The sequence below is a fragment of the Tiliqua scincoides genome, chromosome 1 (genome assembly GCF_035046505.1).
Source record: "Tiliqua scincoides isolate rTilSci1 chromosome 1, rTilSci1.hap2, whole genome shotgun sequence".
Lineage (NCBI taxonomy): Eukaryota > Metazoa > Chordata > Lepidosauria > Squamata > Scincidae > Tiliqua > Tiliqua scincoides.
This window is the reverse complement of record NC_089821.1, coordinates 284,289,727-284,309,442: the sequence shown is the minus strand read 5'-3', so window position 1 is coordinate 284,309,442 and position 19,716 is coordinate 284,289,727. Positions and strand designations below refer to the sequence as shown.

Genomic DNA, 19,716 nt, shown 5'->3' with positions numbered 1-19,716 from the left:
CTCACACAATCTTTGTGCACAGGGGAGTGATAGCCACTTGAAAATCCAGCTTGTGCTAGCTCCCAAAGTCTGGCCAGTTAATAATGTGGAACTTCTGCCAAGCAAAGGGTTAAGCATCGTAGTGCCATTGCAAGCATTGCTTTTCAAGCATTTGTGGTGGCATGCTGAGATTAGTCTTGTATGTAGTGGCACAAACCCAGCTGGCCACAAGCAGGGATCCAGCACATACTCCCATTCATGGGAGCAGGCTCTGCTGTAGGCAGGTTGCAATTGTCTGTGCTCAGGTTTCTTTTGAGCTTTCAGCAGGTTTCTTTTGAGCTTTTTTGGATATTTGCCTGAGATTTTTGTTTCATGCAGTAAAGCGTTATATTCTTGCTCCTAGCGGGTTTCAGGATTCCCAGGTGTTAGTTATATCTTTCTTTATTCTCTTGATAATGTTCTAGACTAGGGCAAAATGTTGGGTTATAGTCTGGACTTCGTGAACGTGACCTTGAAACCCAGAAAATTAATTTCTCATTAAGTAGAATGCAGAGTATTTAAAAAAAAATTTTTTATGAATATCAGATAATGAATCTAAATAATTATAAGGGCTTTTCTTTGATGTGGTACCTAATGAACTGTATTATTGAAGTTTCAGGAAACTACAGTAAAGTACTGGAGAACATAATGTTTTAAAGATATTTAGATGTTTTAAATGTGTAACATTAATGTATTTGGTATTTATGCCATCCTTTTGCATTGATATATTAAGGACCAGCCCAGAGTGTGCGCTGATACAGCCTCTTGTGCATGCAATGGACTGGCTGGGGAACAGACAGCTCAGGAGACATAAGTAAAGAGATTGCCTCCATAAGCTGCCTGGTCCCTAAAATGGGTCTCCTTAGCTCTTTGACTGACATAAGTCTGAAGAGCCTCTAGGGATGGATCCAGACTGGGAAATGGAGGATAAGATCCGGCATGTGCAGCTTCCTCCAAGATACACACCCCCACCACTGAACCACCCTAGCCCAATCCCCACCATGACATATCTGCTCAGTGGAGGTTCTGTGGCCCACCACTGCTGACACAGGGTTTACCAGCACCCGTACAATTGTTTGTGAGCCACAGAATGACAGAGCAATAACAGGATTGCAGGATCTGCCAGAGTAAAGTCAGGATAGGATTGGGCCATGTATGTAGCTTTTCTACACTCTGAATACTGTGTTATACAAAATAAAACAATTAAAACTATTGTGCAATGAACAGTTTTCTAACAAAATATTTTTGATATCCTATTCCAGTTTTGCCTTCAAATGGGAGAGTCATCACTCATTCTCAGACTTTTCCCCTTGCTTCTGGCTTATTATGGTTCTGCAATCCAGAACAGGAAAAAGGGTCAATTGTACTGTAGGCCAGATTGGGCTCCACATGACTGGTAGCATATACATAACATTGTTAAGAGCCTAACATCACCAGTGTGGCATCTGCTACATCCCCACAGGGGAGTTTTGGCCTTCAGAGGCCTCCCTTGGGTGAAGGGAACATTTGTAAGTGAACAAAGGATGGCAACTGCAGAGAAAAGACCTTGTATAGAAGCAGTGTTAGACCTGGTTAGAGATGTAAACGTTACTGAGCCATTGGGGAACAGTGATCATGCTGCGATCCGTTTTGACATGCACGTTGGGGGAAGAATACCAGGCAAATCTCTAACAAAAACCCTTGACCTCCGATGGGCAGACTTCCCCCAAATGAGGAGGCTGGTTAGAAGGAGGTTGAAAGGGAGGGTAAAAAGAGTCCAATCTCTCCAGAGTGCATGGAGGCTGCTTAAAACAACAGTAATAGAGGCCCAGCAGAGGTGTATACCACAAAGAAAGAAGGGTTCCACTAAATCCAGGAGGGTGCCCGCATGGCTAACCAACCAAGTTAGAGAGGCTGTGAAGGGCAAGGAAGCTTCCTTCTGTAAATGGAAGTCTTGCCCTAATGAGGAGAATAAAAAGGAACATAAACTGTGGCAAAAGAAATGTAAGAAGATGATATGGGAGGCCAAGCAAGACTATGAGGAACGCATGGCCAGCAACATTAAGGGGAATAATAAAAGCTTCTTCAAATATGTTAGAAGCAGGAAACACGCCAGAGAAGCGGTTGGCCCTCTGGATGGTGAGGGAGGGAAAGGGGAGATAAAAGGAGACTTAGAGATGGCAGAGAAATTAAATGAGTTCTTTGCATCTGTCTTCACTGCAGAAGACCTTGGGCAGATACCGCTGCCCGAACGGCCCCTCCTGACCGAGGAGTTAAGTCAGATAGAGGTTAAAAGAGAAGATGTTTCAGACCTCATTGATAAATTAAAGATCAATAAATCACCAGGCCCTGATGGCATCCACCCAAGAGTTATTAAGGAATTGAAGAATGAAGTTGCAGATCTCTTGACTAAGGTATGCAACTTGTCCCTCAAAACAGCCAGAAGATTGGAGGATAGCAAATGTCACGCCTATTTTTAAAAAGGGAAAGAGGGGGGACCCGGGAAACTATAGGCCGGTCAGCCTAACATCCATATCGGGTAAGATGGTGGAATGCCTCATCAAAGATAGGATCTCAAAACACATAGACGAACAGGCCTTGCTGAGGGAGAGTCAGCATGGCTTCTGTAAGGGTAAATCTTGCCTCACGAACCTTATAGAATTCTTTGAAAAGGTCAACAGGCATGTGGATGTGGGAGAACCCGTGGACATTATATATCTGGACTTTCAGAAGGTGTTTGACATGGTCCCTCACCAAAGGCTACTGAAAAGACTCCACAGTCAGGGAATTAGAGGACAGGTCCTCTCATGGATTGAGAACTGGTTGGAGGCCAGGAAGCAGAGAGTGGGTGTCAATGGGCAATTTTCACAATGGAGAGAGGTGAAAAGCGGTGTGCCCCAAGGATCTGTCCTGGGACCGGTGCTTTTCAAACTCTTCATAAATGACCTGGAGACAGGATTGAGCAGTGAAGTGGCTAAGTTTGCAGACGACACCAAACTTTTCCGAGTGGTGAAGACCAGAAGTGATTGTGAGGAGCTCCAGAAGGATCTCTCCAGACTGGCAGAATGGGCAGCAAAATGGCAGATGCGCTTCAGTGTCAGTAAGTGTAAAGTTATGCACATTGGGGCAAAAAATCAGAACTTTAGATATAGGCTGATGGGTTCTGAGCTGCCTGTGACAGATCAGGAGAGAGATCTTGGGGTGGTGGTGGACAGGTCGATGAAGGTATCGACCCAATGTGCGGCGGCAGTGAAGAAGGCCAATTCTATGCTTGGGATCATTAGGAAGGGTATTGAGAACAAAACGGTTAGTATTATAATGCCGTTGTACAAATCGATGGTAAGGCCACACCTGGAGTATTGTGTCCAGTTCTGGTCGCCGCATCTCAAAAAAGACATAGTGGAAATGGAAAAGGTGCAAAAGAGAGCGACTGAGATGATTACGGGGCTGGGGTACCTTCCTTATGAGGAAAGGCTAGGGCGATTGGGCCTCTTCAACCTAGAAAAGAGACGCCTGAGGGGGGACATGATTGAGACATACAAAATTATGCAGGGAATGGACAGAGTGGATAGGGAGATGCTCTTTACACTCTCACATAATACCAGAACCAGGGGACATCCACTAAAATTGAGTGTTGGGCGGGTTAGGACAGACAAAAGAAAATATTTCTTTACTCAGCATGTGGTCGGTCTGTGGAACTCCTTGCCACAGGATGTGGTGCTGGCGTCTAGCCTAGGCGCCTTTAAAAGGGGATTGGACAAGTTTCTGGAGGAAAAATCCATTATGGGGTACAAGCCATGATGTGTATGTGCAACCTCCTGATTTTAGAAATGTGTTATGTCAGAATGCCAGATGCAAGGGAGGGCACCAGGATGAGGTCTCTTGTTATCTGGTGTGCTCCCTGGGGCATTTGGTGGGCCGCTGTGAGATACAGGAAGCTGGACTAGATGGGCCTATGGCCTGATCCAGTGGGGCTGTTCTTATGTTCTCTCTGTAGCACTACCCATTTCAGACCAACCTGAGTCCAGAGAGCAGTAATGTAGAGCGCAATCCTGACCCCTTATGTCAGTGCTTTCCAACACTGACATAAGGGCAATGCAGCTCTGAGGTAAGGGAACAAACATTCCCTTACTTTGAGGAGGCCTCCGTGAGTTACATCCAACTGCAGGATGCAGCACACGTCCCATTGGCACCACTATGCCAGTGCTGAAAAGCACTGACATAAGGGGTTAGGATTGTGCCCTTGGATTAGAATACAATTGTAACACCTTTAAATTTAAATCTCTTGAGAATTATAAAATCCAAAAGAAATGGAATGTAGTACTCTGTGGAGCTCCAGTTCTAGATCTAAAGGCAATTGAAATTAAAGAGCCATGGGCGCTGCTGTATTTTATATGTTTCAGAGGAAGGAATGAGTCTTGCCTTTTCTCACCTTTATTTCATGTGTTCAGTGAATGTTTTGAAGAGGAGGGAGATCATGTCTCCTGTCCCCATCCTGGATCTCTATGTGGGCAGCTAAAGGTGAAAATCCTCTATGCATGTACAGTTGTGCTCATGTAAAATCTATACATGCAGTCTTGGTCTCTGACTTGATTACAAAGCCTACAAAGCCTCTAAACAAAGCACGCACGTGTTGAGCTTGTTCTCATCTTTGGATGAATGTATTGGAAGTCAGTAGGCAGAGACAGCTAACACACAGCCCAATCCTGCACATGTCTATTCAGAAGTAAGTCCTATTAGAGTCAATGGGGCTTATTCCCAGGAAAGTGTGATAGGATTGGGCTGACAATCTCTGTTCTCTGTGCACTTCTGCACCTAGATTCTGAAGGTGAGAAGAGAGGTGCCACAGCTTTTTTTGCCCTTTTCATTTTTGCCTTCTGGGGTCAAACAGAGAATGTAAAAGGCCTCATTTACCCATCAGGCTGAACTGCAAATCATGAGTCAGTATGCATTGAATCGGCAATGCAAATATCCAAATGTTCTTAGAAAGGACTGGCCTGCTCCTAGGCTGGGAGAACACAGTTACTGGTGTTAATAAACTGAATGGTCTCTCTTGTATTTTTTCCTGATGCAGATCCTGAAAGCTGATGAGCACATTGCAAAGCAGCGCTACCTCAGTGGCCGGAATGTGATGACCCGGGGCTCCGCTGAGTGGCTGTCCTTTGATGTCACAGAGACTGTGCGTGAATGGCTTTTGCATAGAGGTGGGTTCAGCAGGAAGCAGGTTCAATGACCCTCCGTCACTGGATCTGGTGGTCACACAGTCAGGTACATGCAGCCATGTACATTATTGATTTCTCATCACTTGATAACTCAACACGTACAGCTGAAATGTATAAATTCACTCAGATGATTATTTTTGAGTTTTAAGATGAAAGGAGGTAATAAAAAGAGGACACTGGTGCCATTGAACTGTATGGAGTTGGAGAGGATATGGAAGTTCTATCCTTGGTGTTTGATCAGTAATGGCTTGGGCAAACATGGAAGCCGCTATCTGATGTATGATTGCTCAATGGCGGCATTCTTTAAGGAGACACGATTATGAATTTAAGCAATTTCTACTGTCATTGATGCATCCAAGTTCTGTAGGAGTTCCTGCCATTGCAAGAACCTGGATAGTAGTGTGGACATGTACTGTACAACCAGAAAGCCACAATTAAGAACAGGGAACTCCTGAGACAAGAAAATTCAGTGATCCACCATGACCCAACCTGCAGCTGATGGATTTTCTGACTACCTCAGGTGTAGTAGATCAGTGGTCAGTAACTAAGGTCATCTAGAGGGCCAGCTATATCACCAGGCTTAGAACAGAGGGTCAGAGCCTTCTTATCACCCTGTGCTTTCCCCTCTGTCCACCCTAATTCCAACAGCATTCACCTACTATGTGTAGAATAGCTGTCTTCTGTGTCTTCAATTATTTGGCATAAAGCAGCATGCCTGAGATCTTTCACTGTAGTTCACAAAATTAAAAAAAAAAAAGCTTCTGGGTCTGAGGGCAGCTTAGGGCAGGAACACTGATCCCTTTCATGGTTGCTGAGATTCATGGCTGAGCTGTCCTTATAGGCAGAGCAGAATCTGTGTGTGTGTGTGTGTGTTTGTTAAAGTTGGAATGCAGGCAATAGATACTGGTAGGAGAATAACTCTGTCATATTAAATGAGGCCTGCCCCTGATTGGAAGTGCCTCTTTTTATGAACTGTGGGATGGATGGGGCAGGAGGACCCCAGTCAATTGCCTGGCAAGGAAGAGGCTCACTCTTTCCCTGTGTGCCTTTTTGAAATTGGTCATTTGTTCCTGAAGCCATAGTTCAAAGAAATCTCCTTTTCAGTGGCAGATGGCTGCTGGGGTAGGGTGGTGGAAATTTTCAGTTTCAAAATGACACAGTATGGAAGTATAGACGTCATCCTCCTTGCCGACCTTATCCTAAACAGAGTCTTGTTCCCTCTCCCCCCCCCATAAGTAATGGGCACCTTTGGGTGGTAGCATACCTGTATAATATGTCTTTGTTTGCATGCAAATTTGACCTGTAGATTATATCAGTGTTTCTCAACCAGTGGTACCACCAGTGGTAACTGAAGTGGTGTCTGGTGGTACTTGCTGGACCTTTGGACACCTACTGCCCAGCACCAAGACCAGAAATATGACACAAGTAACACCGGTAGTTAGCTCAACGGCTTAGCTTAGCAGGCAGATCCCCAAAGCTTGTATTTCTGCGTTCAGAAAAGCCCTCCCATTCACCCTGAGCCTCTTACTAGTGTTTGTCATGTTGCATCTGGCCACCAGAAGTAACTGGTGGTACTTCAAATAGGTGGCAACTGGTGGTACTTCAAATACGTGAACCATGTGAAGTGGTACAGCAGAGGACAAATGTTGAGAAACACTGGATTAGATTAGGTAGGGGGTATTTATTGTTTGGAATTTTTATACGTTGCTTCAACAAAAGTTCACAATGCAATTTACATAATAAACGGGATGAGAAGGAGGCTCACAATCTAAATGAAACACAAGGGAGACACTAGCGAAAGCCAATGGAAGGAATGCTATGCTGAAATTAATAGGGATAGTTGCTCTTCTGCCCAAGGGAAGGGAGCTGCCACTTTAAAAGTTGCCTTTTTGTCCACTTAGCCATCAGTGCTTCCAGAAAATATACCTCAGTCCCCCACCCCCCACCCCTATAAAACTGCAATTGTCCTGGAGAGGTAAGCTGTCATGGGAGCCTTTCCCTGGAGTAACAGACACTGAGGAACCCAATTTCATCAGAACTACTGGGGGGGGGACGTCTTCTTGGACGTGTGCCACCTTCTGAGATGGCGCAAGTCCGAGGAGAGCGGAGCGTCTTGAAGCTGCTCCAAGCTCCCTGGGAATGGGGGTTGGGATCCAGCATGTGCCCACCCCTGGGGCTGCCCACTGCCCATCCTCCCTCTCCCAGGAACACCTCCCACCCATCTCCTCCCCATCCACCCCAGAGCTTTGAATCTGCCTAGGCGGGCCGACACAAGGCTTGCCAAGGAAGCTGGCGTGGAGGCTTTTGCACCTTCATACGTAGGTCCAGCTTACTCCTGAGGAGACACACATGTGCTTTACAGCATGTTTGTGACCCTCCTGGGCTGGCACAAGGGACTTGCGCCGGCCCAACTCATTTTCTGGATTGCACCCTCAGTGACTGATTAGAGCCTGATGCTTTTTGAATGAGAGTTGTCTCATTTGTGTAGTCTGTAGTTGCTCTGTAGATATTAATATAATTCTGGAAAAACCACACTTAAATGAATAGACTAGTAGAAATGACAGAATAGGTCAACTTAAAATCTTTGTGGAACCTAAAACTGTATCAGTGCACACTGCCTCTCCTGCCCTCAGAAGGCCTAAAAACATCACTTCCACTTTTCTCTGAAAGTGATGTTTTTAGACCTCCAGGCGACTTTTTGCGGTCCTGGCCCTGGGCAGCACAGGGGACAGGATCGCAATTGTCAATGAAGCTCACTGGGTGATCTTCATGACAGGCCTAGTTCTCAGCCTAACTGACCTCACAGGGTTGTTGTGAGGATAAAGTACTGAAGGAAGAAGCATTTGTGCCACACATTGGAGGAAAAGTGAGAATTAACAATAAACAAGCACCATATCCTTTGTACATAAGATTCTACCTCATTTTTTCAGTCCTGTCCCAAACTAAAACAATCCATTAGTGGCTGAATTTTCAAACAAACAAATAAATCCAGCACTGGTGGGACATAGTCATTCCTGAAGGACAGTTTGAATAGCAGGGTTGTTGTTCTCACAAATTCTTTCTCTCATTAACAGAAACTAACTTGGGATTGGAGATCAGCATTCACTGTCCATGTAACACCTTCCAGTCCAATGGTGACATTCTGGAGAACCTGTATGAAGTTCTGGAGATCAAGTTCAAAGGTGATAAAGGAGAGGCTGGAGGGGAAAGCAGGAAAAGGAGTAGCTAACTAGGAGAGAAAACTAATTACCCATCTAGACCAAAGGGTTTAAAGTGGTGCTATGTTTGGTGACTACACATCTGTATTAGCATGTAGACAGACTCTTTACAGCACAAGTGCAGTAGGTAATTCAGAAGTGTTTGGGTGTATGTCCATTAGAGTTGAATTGTTTTAGTTATCAATCAGTGGGCATAATTTTTTCCCTTTGGAACTGCATTTTGGTGAGGGAGGCTTGGTGTCTCTTACAGAACCCTCACCAAACTACTCACCAAACTACCAAACTCACCAGATTTCCAAGATTCTAAACAATGACAATTTAAACTGGTATAAAACTATTAAACATATGTGGTGTAGAAATACTTTATATGTAGTATGCTGCCAAGATGTGTGAGCATGTAGTGTGGAGCAGTTCCTTGAATTCAAACCAGTCTTTCTCTCTCTGGGAAACTTGGCTTGGATGCACTCTTGGTTTCACTCTGGTTTTCAGATTGCATGATGTGGGCACAGAGAAGCTGGGCAGCCTGCCTGAGGTGGTATGGGCAGCCAATGTCTTGGCTGGGCTCAACATGTGCAGCTGTCTAGCTTTTGGCCCTGGGATGTGGCCACTAGTATGCACAGGCTCTGTAGCTTGGAGATCCCTTCAGTTGTACAGTGCCAATAATCTGTCATCTTCTATAAACCATTCATCTTTCTTCTGCCTGTCCTGGGACTGAAACCAACACCAGGGGACAGGTTAATGGTCCCACCACCAGTTTACAAATGATAGAACAAATGACCCACAAGACTTCACTGGAGGCAAAGAGCAACCAAGTTTGTTCTGGCAAGTTGCAGTCTGTACAGAGGAGCCTCACAGTGGCCAAGCTGCTGGGAGCTTCCCCAAAGGCTCCTCCGGTTGCATCTGCTGGAATGCAGCAATCTCTGCTGCAGCTCTGAAGCAAATATGAGACATGTCCTTTTCTTGTCCATTTTCAGGCATTGACAGTGAAGAGAGCCATGGGCGTGGGGATTTGGGGAGCCTCAAGAAGCAGAAAGGCCTTCACAATCCCCACTTGATTTTGATGATGCTGCCCCCCCACCGGCTTGGGAGTCCATCCCTAAGAAGTCAGAGGAAGAAGCGAGCGCTGGACACCAGTTACTGCTTTCAGTAAGCTAAGATCTCCACTCATGTACCCACCCTGGAGTTGGGTATCCTCACTATTTGCTGACCAGTGGTGGGGCCCCCAACCTGCTAAGAGAAACCGTTTTCTCTGTTATGATTGAAAAACATCCCATACTGTCAGTGTTGGGATGACTTTGGCTGTTGCAGGCATGTGTCCCTTGTTGTGACCCATCAAACCAAAGACAGTCAGGCAGCCGTGTATTTTAAACTGCCATGTGCTTGACAGCTTCGAATGTCAATGAGTTTCATAGTTCCTGGTTTGGAATATGAATCTATGACTTGAAATTCTCACTTTGCACTCTGAGTGTTCTTCTCCAACTTGAATTTCAGTCCTCCTAGAACAGGTCAGTTCCATCTACCACCCACTCATTTGCTTATTTTGTTTCCTCTAGCAGTGGGAGGGAGGGAGGGAGGGAAGCCCTCTCTTCCCTTTGTGATTGGTCAGTTGTCTTCCCTCTGGTGTTTGGGAGGTGACTTGACCTAGATGCCAGAATGAAAGACAGTTTAAGCACAGTGAACGGGTGGATGGGGGGAGGTTTGCAGAGGGATCAGACCAGTGGTGGAATTCAGCAGGTTCATACCGGTTCTGCAGAACCGATATCTAATGTAGGTATTGGTTCTGCGAACTGTTTGCTAAAGAAGGCCCAGAGCCTCGGAGGTGTCTCCCCTCCTCGGGGAGGAGACGCGAGCGCAGGAGCGGAGTCTGGCTGGAGCCGCCGCCGCCGAGTGCTTTCCCGGCGGCAGCAGCCTAGTGGTTCCAGCTGCTGCGGACGCCGAAGCCGGGCTCCTCAAAGCCGCCCAGGCCACCCCTCAGAGGAGCAGCACCATCAAGGTAGCGCCTCATTCATTCCCTCTGGGCGTGAGTGTGTGTGAGTGGGTGTGTGAATGTGTGTGTGTAAGTGTGAGTGAATGTGGGGTGAATGAGTGAGCGAGTGTGGGGTGTGTGTGTGAGAGAGGGTGGGTGTGGGGGTGGGTAAGTGTGACTGTGTGTGAGTGTGGGGGGAGTGTGTGGGGTGGGTGTGTGTGTGAGTGAGTGTGGGGTGTTTGTGTGTGTGCTGCCTCTTTCCCTCCTGCTGTGAAGATGGTACCATTCACATGTGGTGTTTGCCCTGCATGGTGTTCCCGCAAAGGAAACAATGACTGCACACCCTGCCCTGTGCGCCTCTTGGCTCTCCAGGGCTTTGCTATTGCCTCTCACTCATGCAGACGTGCCCGCTTGGGCACGCTTCGTGCAAACACGCGCGTCTGGGCCGCTTCTTCAGTTTACCAGCAACTTCTTGGGGAGGTAACGTCTGCGCAAAAAGGCGTGTCAAGGGGCGCCAGCTCTTTCAAGGAGGAAAACCAGCTCTGGGAAGGAGCACTGGAGGGGAGCGGGCGCCTGACCCATGGCTTAGAATGCCTGCAGGTTTACCTGTTATGGTAGCAACCAATGGGCCCAAAGAGGGATGATGCATTGAGGGCTGAGCCCAATCCTAGGTATGTCTACCCAGGAGTAAGTCCCCTTATAGACAATAGGGCTTACTCACAGGTAGGTGTGGAGTGCCATCTTGGAGCCAAATCCTTTGCTTGTCTACTCAGAATTGTCCCATTATAGTCAGTGGAGCTTACTCCCAGGAAAGTGTGGATAGGATTGCAGCCTTGTTTCACAGCACAGTGACAACAAGAGAGCAAGATTTAAAACTGGTTTCTGCCTGGCCCACAGGTGTACACTTTTGGTCCCTGTACTGGGGCCCTCCCAGTATTCTCATCAATTTTTCAGACACCCATGGCCCCCTGTACCTCGTTTGCAGCCTTGCCTGCTCTCACTAACTGATCTTCGAAGTCCCGCTGCCTTACATATGTCTTAAAATGGTCATTAGGACATAGAACCTGTTGTTAATTTATTTGAATCCCACCCCTGGATCAGACCCCATCGTATTTCAGACTATGCATAAAAACAAGCAAGTAGATATGCTGTCTGGGCAGATGAGGTTACTTCATGCACAACCACTCTCCTTGCCAAGCTGCCCTGTATGTGTAGCATGTCTCCTGCGCCTTCTTTATAAGAACTCAGTAGGGAGAAGGAGCAGTTCATCATGGAAATGCAAGCTGACCTGAGTTGTCTTGGCTGCTTGGATCCCAACTGTAATTCAGGGGGCATAAATCTGTCATACTCCCACCCCATCCTGGGACCCAAACGGCCCCTAGAGAGAAGATTTGCTAACTTAGCTAAGGTCATCACCCAGTCTAATCCTGAGTCAGAGCTGAAATTTGCTGTCCCTTGGATAGCTCAAAGTTACGTGCTTTGATGAGGCCTGCATAACTGGGATGATGTCTTTTTAAGCTGTAAGATTGTTTCTGATGCATTTTTTGTAGTTAAAAAGGACCCATTCAGTTTTTCAAGCTTTTGGTCTTTTCTCTACATTCCACTAGGAAGACTTTATATTGACAGATCCTGGAGGCTGCTGTGTGTGTTGATCTGCTACCACCAAGCCCGCCTCCTCCCTGGCCTTCCATGTGCTCAGGTTTTTTTATTTCTGAAAGTGACTTTTCTGGATGGACATCCTGTGTCCAGTCATAACCATGGGGGATGGGGTTCTCTAGTATTTTTATTTTTAAAAAAACTCTTGGGCGGAAGTCATCTGCTGTTCTTGCATTGATCTTATACCAACTCCTTTTGTTCCAGGAACCTGGAAGAGAATTGCTGTGTACGCCGCCTCTACATTGACTTTCGACAGGACTTGGGCTGGAAATGGGTCCATGAGCCCAAGGGGTACTTTGCCAACTTTTGCTCTGGACCTTGCCCGTACCTCCGCAACGCTGGCACCACTCACAGCACGGTAAAACAAGCCTTCCTATTAGCAAAGACAAAGAACTTGGGAATTGGGAAATCTCTTCTTGTCCTCACACACTCAGCCAGGAGTAACTGCTTTTTAAGTTCTCACAAAATGAATTTGCAAAGATCAGTGCTTGTGTGAGTATGCCATTCAGTTCTTGCACGCACATTAGTATGCCCCCTCTTGGGGGGGGGGGAGCTGCTGCTTGTCTCTTTCACTGCCTCTGCACAGATGTGGTAACTTCCTGACAGGCACTTGCACTTAGCTGCTTTCTTTTGGGGCCTGAAGGCTGTCACACTGTGCAGTTCACTTTCTCATGTGCAGTTAGCAGAGGGTCACATTTTCCTTTTGTCAACAACAAGGAGGTGATGCACCTGACAAGATGGCTGCTTCACTCTGCCTAAAGAGTGTGAGCAGGATGTTTTGTAACTGCCCCCAAGCAGTACTGTTTGAGCAGGAGACTTGTGATTGAAGAGAGAAGGGTCATGGCCTTATCAAGGTCTTAGAGCAGAGCTACATTCTGAACTTTATTCTTTAACTTCTCATCCCTTGGGGCATGCCCTGACTCAGGATAAAGTGAAGTGTAGTCATGCTGCACATGCTCAGAGAAAACATTGGCCTTGACTTGTCTTATACAGAATTTGAATGGAATGAAATGGTTTGCTATCTACAGATAATAGTGTTTTATTCTGAGTGAGAATAATGTCTGAGAGCTGCACTCAAACAGTATCCCTACTTTGAACTCTTTGTCTGGCCTTAGGCCTCTGATTTGGGTCTTGGCAGCCTCAGTTGTAGTCCTTCTGTAAAATGGGTATACTTCTGTGGTTCAGAGGATGAGTTAGCTTGATGGTGGTTCTTGATTTGGCTTGTTGGTTATTGCTCCTCATACGTAAGTCATTTTTGAGTGATGTAATAGACTAAAGTGGAACTAGTTTCCTGTGGCATGATCCCTCCTGCCTTGTCTTCATCACGCCTCTTCAGGGGTTTATAGTGGACCCCTGATTTTCTGATCAAAGGACCCAGCCTCCTAATCCAGGTCGGCCAAAGACCTACTGATGCCGGAGGCAGCATGACAAACGCTTCCCCCCTTACCCGATGATGTGCCAGCCTCTGCTCTTCCCACTCTCCAATGTTCGAGCTCAGCACTTTCCTTCTCATATCCTCATCCCCTCTGTTCCCCTCTTCCTTTGCCAATCCAGGGACTGGAAGGAGGAAAAGGGGCAGTGGTGGCAACTAGGCAGACAGAGATGGGCTCCCAACCCCAATCTGCCACATGAAACCCAATCCTAAAGGCTCTTGGAGTGCCCAATCCCAAAGGATTTTAGGTGCTGGTGGACAGCTTGATGAAAGTGTTGATCCAATGTGCGGCAGTGATTAATAAGGCCAATTCTATGCTTGGGATCATTAGAAAAGGTATTGAGAATAAAATGGCTAATATTATAATACCGTTGTACAAATCGATGGTAAGGCCACACCTGGAGTATTGCGTCCAGTTCTGGTCGCCACATCTCAAAAAGGACGTAGTTGAAATGTAAAAGGTGCAAAAGAGAGCAATGAAGGGTGTAATCCTATCCTGTGCTGGAACAGGCAAGCCTTGCGCTGTATCCAGCACAGGATAGGGGCACAAAGTGACTCAGCCAGAGGTAAAGGGAAACTTTCCCCTTACCTCTGGGTAAGGCACCCTGGCCCCTATGGGTCTCCTCAGACTTGCGCCACCTCCTAAGGTGGCGCAAGTCTGAGGAGAGTGAAGCGGCTTGAAGTCGCTCTGAACTCCCCGGGAACGGGTTGGGATCCAGTATTACTGCCAGGTCCCAGCCCTGCCTCCCACTCCCCACCCACCCGCCTCTGGGGCCACCCACCACCCGCCCTCCCCGTGCCCTAGAATGCCTTCCTTCCGCCTCCTCCCAGCCCACCCAAGAGTCTTGCATTGGCCGAAGAACAAAACCATTTGTTCTGCTGAGTTAGGACAGACAAAAGAAAATATTTCTTTACTCGGCGTGTCTTATGTTCTTATGCAGCATGCACCATCGGGTGCAATAGCACCAAACCAGCTACTGCTGCATTTTACCGAGGTCTCCTCGGGGGGGGGACTTTTGTCCCCTTTCCCTTGGGGAAAGCCCCAAGCCCCTCAAAGAGGCTTCAGTGTGCTTCAAGCCCCTCAATGTGGCAGCTGTTTTGCCAGCACAGAGTTGAGGGACTCAGTGGAGGCCTTCCGGCCCAACAAAGTTCAAGATCTGGTGGAGCAGGGCTCTGCTAGTCCCACCCTCCCTACCCCCCTGGTTCCTCCTCTGCCCTACCCAAGTTCCACCCTCCTCCCCCACCCCAGAGGCTCTCACTGCCGCCCAGTGCTCTTACCTAGCTCCGGGCTGCATCCAGCTGGTACTGGCTCAGCACTGACTGGTGCTGAGCTGGCACTGACTCTGTACAGGGTGTCGCAGGCATGTTTGTGACACCCAGCACTGGTGCTGGAGGTCAGCGCTTGCTCTGGTCCAGGTCAGCATTGGGCCCTGAGGCTACTGCTTCAGTTGGTCTCATAAATAGCCTGGCCCTGCTCCTAGTAAATGTCATAAAAACAATGGTTTTGTTCTTCAAATGTTTCCCCTCATGCAGTACAGTAGCCAATGGGTGTGTAAGGATTTGGCTGGGGGGGGGGGGCGGGACACTAACCACAACTCTTCCTTACATTCTGTGAATGGAATGAACAATTCAGATCTTTTGGGTGGGGAATTAGATTAGTGGAGGCAAAGCTATGGAATGTTTGAGAGCATGTGAGATGCTGAATATTTCGGAATCATGGCACAGTGAATAGCATCTATGGGGAGGAACAAGGAACTGTGCCATGTGAGGAGGTCTTCTTGGCCACTGACTAGAGAGCACCTTGTACGCAAACCTCTCTTGGTTTTTGAGATTTGGATAAATGCTGTATAACTTTTGCTCCTCACTCAGAAGGTGGGGGGATACATATGTACTTGTTCTCCAGATTCTGGTACCCTCAGTGGAAGTTGTACTGCAGGGCAGATTGTACAATCCATAGTCCAGTTGCAATTATGCACATTTCTAAGTACTTTGGGCATTTCCTGGTTGTGACTTTTTGTAGGTGGGAGTTATGTTATCCCTGCTGGCTGGCTGGGCTCTGCTGTTCAGGTCTGGCACTAGTACAGCTTCATTCCTTGCCCGTACTACCATCCAATATGTTTTCTGTGCCAAATTCTTCCTACAGCTTAAATTGGACGTGGGAGCGATCAGCCTTGGCTTCCTCTATTCAACTGGCCTGCCCGTTGCAATCTAGAAATGGGACAGGGCTTTTTGCATAAATGGTCTTCCTCATGCAGCAGAGGAGGAAATCCACAGGAAGCTACTAGTAGTTCCCATATTGAGCAGAGGAATAGCAAGAGAGGAGCCTTTCCTTGTCAGACCCTTTTCTTCTGACAGGAGTTCTATAACCTCCAGAAGTGTGCCACTGTGTTTCTTAGTGCCTTAGTGCCTATAGTAAGCTCTTATGTGGTCAGGCACCATAACAGTTATTGGCATTGGTGATAATGTCTCCCATGCACAGAAACGAGTTTCCATGATGGAAGGCAGTGGCATACCAGATAGAAAGCACCTACCTAACCAAGCATGCTGCTGTTACTGTTGTTTCACTGGAGTATTTTTTTTTTTTGCTCTAGCTATAAGAGGCATGACCATCTATAAAAGCAATGGAGCTCACAGTGTGTGTATTACAGTGGTGAATGAAAAGTACCAGTATTGTTTCCTTACCACATTTGGTTATACATAATGGGTCACCTTTATCTACACTAAGTGATACCCGCTGGTGGAACAGAGCACAGTGCTTTCAAAGGAGACTCTCTTTCCACAACACACCAATTGGAGTTCCAGAAGTAAGCTAAAGTTGTGATTATGCAGAAAGAAGACAGGGTCTGGGAAGGAAGGATTCCTGTGGTAGAGGGTTTCTTTGGCAGTAGCCTTAGCAGCAGTAGGATCATGAAGGTTGGTCACATGAGTGCCTCAATCCACCCCCCCCCCCGGTCAAAATTGCAGAACACTACTAGAATGAGAGGTGGCATCAGTTCTCTTGTGAATAAGAGACTCTTTCTCAGAAGGTGGGAAGGAGCAAGACTTTTCAGAAGAAATCACTTATATGAAACTTCCCTAAAGTTCTGGCCCGCAGGATAGGAAGGGCATAAATATAATTAAAGAAAAATGAGACACAAACAAGGGAAGAAGATCAGATTATTAGAAAAGAACAAAGGACTCTGAGTCCTGTTCCCCACGGGAGGGGGGGGAGTAGAACACCCTTCGCAAGTGAGAGGGATGAAAAGTCTCGTGCAGTGTTTCTCAAACTGTGGGTCAGGACCCACTAGGTGGGTCATGAGCCAATTTCAGGTGGATCCCCATTCATTTCCATATTTTATTTTTAATATATTAGACTTGATGCTACTATAGTGTGTGACTGCATTTGGGGAAATGTTACAGACCTGTACTTTTGAAAAGCCTCTATGCATATTTTTCTAACAATGATAGTAAATGGGACTTACTCTTAGGTAAGTGTGGGTAGGATTTTAGCCTAGGATTGTGAAAAATGTTCCTGCTTGATAATGTCACTTCTGGTCATGACCACTTCCGGTGGGTCTCAACAGATTCTCATTCTAAAAAGTGGGTCCCGGTGCTAAATGTGTGAGAACCACTGGTCTAGTGTGTACCTGCATGTCAGCAGCACAGGGAAGCTTTGAACAAGTGAAGGTTAACCAAAGGAACCCATTTGGATAAGCTATAAGGGAATTCCAAATTCTTGTCATTTCAAGCCTTAAAGACTTCAGAAGCCTGGGGGAAAACCAAAGCTAGAAATTGGAAGGTACACAATCACAATCCCCAGCAGGCAAGCTTTTGTAGTAATGTCTCTTCAGTGCCCTTTGAGGCGAGATTCCATGCTCATGCTTCATTTACAGTAAGGCTAACTACTCAAAGCTGGTGAAGCCTTTTTTTTAGTAAGGATGAAAGCAGATTATAATTCTTTATCCTCACAATCACCACTACTCCCTTCCTGAAATGCAAGGCACCTCTGGGGAACAGCATGACAAGTGTTCTAAGCTTAGATGTCTAGGGGAATGGTTCAGATCCAGCACTGAGGCAGCAGTAAAAGAATCCATTAGGATCTCCCAGGGCTCTCTCTCTCATAATATGTGAAAGAGAGTTCACTGGATTTGTAGAGGATTCAAAAGACTGGGAGGAGAATGTAGATACTTGAGAAGGTCTGGAATAAATCCAGCATGCAGTAGAGCTGCTGGCCAAAGCAAGTTGATTTTTTTCAGCTGTTTTGCTTTAAGCTCAAACAGGACCACAGGACAGCTACACCCAGGTTTTTTAAAGATTAAAAAGAACAGAATGTGCAAGAAAAGTGATTAAGCCAATGCACGCTTGAGGTTTGGCTGCTCCGTGGTTGTGCCAGTGCTTGCTCCTTCAGGACAGGCCATACTCAACTGCTGACATATATTGGAAAATGATAGGGGTGGAGGTTGATTGTAAGCTGCGTAGTTTTGGATCACTTATACACATGTTTCTTGTGACCAGCGATCCTATTTGGCCCGAGTGATTCCTCACTTATTACCTGTTTGCTTTCCCAGGTGCTTGGCTTATACAATACGCTCAATCCTGAAGCGTCTGCTTCCCCCTGTTGTGTGCCTCAGGACCTGGAGCCTCTCACCATTCTGTACTATGTTGGACGGACCCCCAAAGTGGAGCAGCTCTCCAATATGGTGGTGAAATCCTGCAAGTGCAGTTGAAAGGGACCTAGTGCTACCAATAGCCGAGAAACTGCAATGATCCAGCTAGTTTCCTGTTCACGGACCATGAAACCCAAACAAGGACAAGGGGAGGACATTGCGGTCTGGGCCTTTCATGCTACAAGCCAGGACCACCTACTCACTTCAAAGACCATTCTGAACACCTCTCTGCCTCCCGACTCTTCTGCAGGAGTTCTACTGGCCCCATCAAGGCTTGAGGAAGTAGATGTGCGTATGGCTAGACATTTAGTGATGCAAATAGCAAAACAAGGGCAATTAAATGAGACTTTCACCCAAGGAAGCAAGCATTAGCAGAGCTGTGGTCTGACAGAGGGAACAGGGAAAAGGAGACCATTTTCTACCACTAACTGACCCAGGAGCCAGGTCTTGCTTACAGATGGATGAGGATTTCCTTATGAAGGAACATAATATTTACTAAGAATTCAGTTAACCAAGATGGGAAGCTGCTCAGATACATAGCCAGTCTCTCTTATTGCTTAAGATCTGGGAGCCACTGAGGATTTCTGCACAGATTGCCATAATGGAAATATTAATTGTGCAGACAGTAGGTACAGGAATCTGTGTTCAAAGCTGCTCAGAACGGCCAGTCTAGAGGAGACCGATTGGCTTAATGCTCACGACGGTGAAATCTTCTATAGCTTCACTCTCCTCCCATAGCCCCTGCTAGAGTGGGCAGCCTTGCTCTTGTGCTTCAAACCCAGTCTTGGGCAGTAATCTTCAAAGGATCCTCTGTTTTCCTGTGGTGGTTGAGGTATAAGGAAATCTGCGCATCTCTTGCACAAGGATCTGCCCTGGTCCACACCTGCCAAGGTTTTATTAAAAAGTATTAATCTCAAATATTGTAAAAAATAATAAATATTTTTTGGAAATTGGAATTTACTACTCAGACAAGTGGTTTTACCCAAAAAGGGGGGGGGGGGAAGAGATGTTTGCAGTGGAGAGACCAACCAGTATTAGTTCAAGGGCATTGGTCAGTGTTGCTCACAGTAAAAGCTTGCCAACTGCAGCCCATTCAGACAACCTTGGCAGAAGTATCTTGTGCTTAGGATAATGATCTGAGGAATGTGTCATGCACAGTTGGACCTTGAGTGAGCCTGAGTTTAACTGAGCATGAAGTCACTTGGCTCAGGACTAACTTTTCAGTGACTTAGGGCGCAATCCTATCCTGTACTGGAACAGGCGAGCCAGGATGCTTGCGCTGTATCCAGCGCAGGATAGTGGCTATAAGCAGCTCAGCCAGAGATAAGGGGAAACATTTCCCCTTACCTCTGGTAAGGCCCCAGTAGGTCTCCTCGGACTTGCGCCATCTCTGGCACAAGTCTGAGAAGAGCGGAGCGGCTTGAAGCCGCTCCGTTCTCCTCAGGAAGGGGGATATATATCACTGATGGGGAGATATGGGGAGTTGTCTATCTCAGTTATATAACAGCCGGATCCCAGCCCCAACTCCCTCTCCCTGCCCGCCCCCGGGGCAGCCCACTGCCCGCCTTCCCCCACCCCA

At 46.8% G+C, this 19,716-nt stretch overlaps 1 protein-coding gene across 1 annotated transcript in view; it reads left to right on the top strand.

The window, feature by feature from the left end:
• TGFB3 (transforming growth factor beta 3) overlaps positions 1 to 19,093 on the top strand; it is a 36,596-nt gene extending 17,503 nt beyond the window's left edge. The window contains exons 3-7 of the mRNA XM_066627465.1: positions 5,072 to 5,201; positions 8,294 to 8,401; positions 9,412 to 9,583; positions 12,264 to 12,417; positions 18,039 to 19,093. Of these exons, the coding sequence (XP_066483562.1) occupies positions 5,072 to 5,201; positions 8,294 to 8,401; positions 9,412 to 9,583; positions 12,264 to 12,417; positions 18,039 to 18,197 (723 nt within the window). The 3' untranslated portion in view covers positions 18,198 to 19,093. The remainder of the gene's footprint in view (positions 1 to 5,071; positions 5,202 to 8,293; positions 8,402 to 9,411; positions 9,584 to 12,263; positions 12,418 to 18,038) is intronic.
• Positions 19,094 to 19,716: the final 623 nt, after the last annotated feature.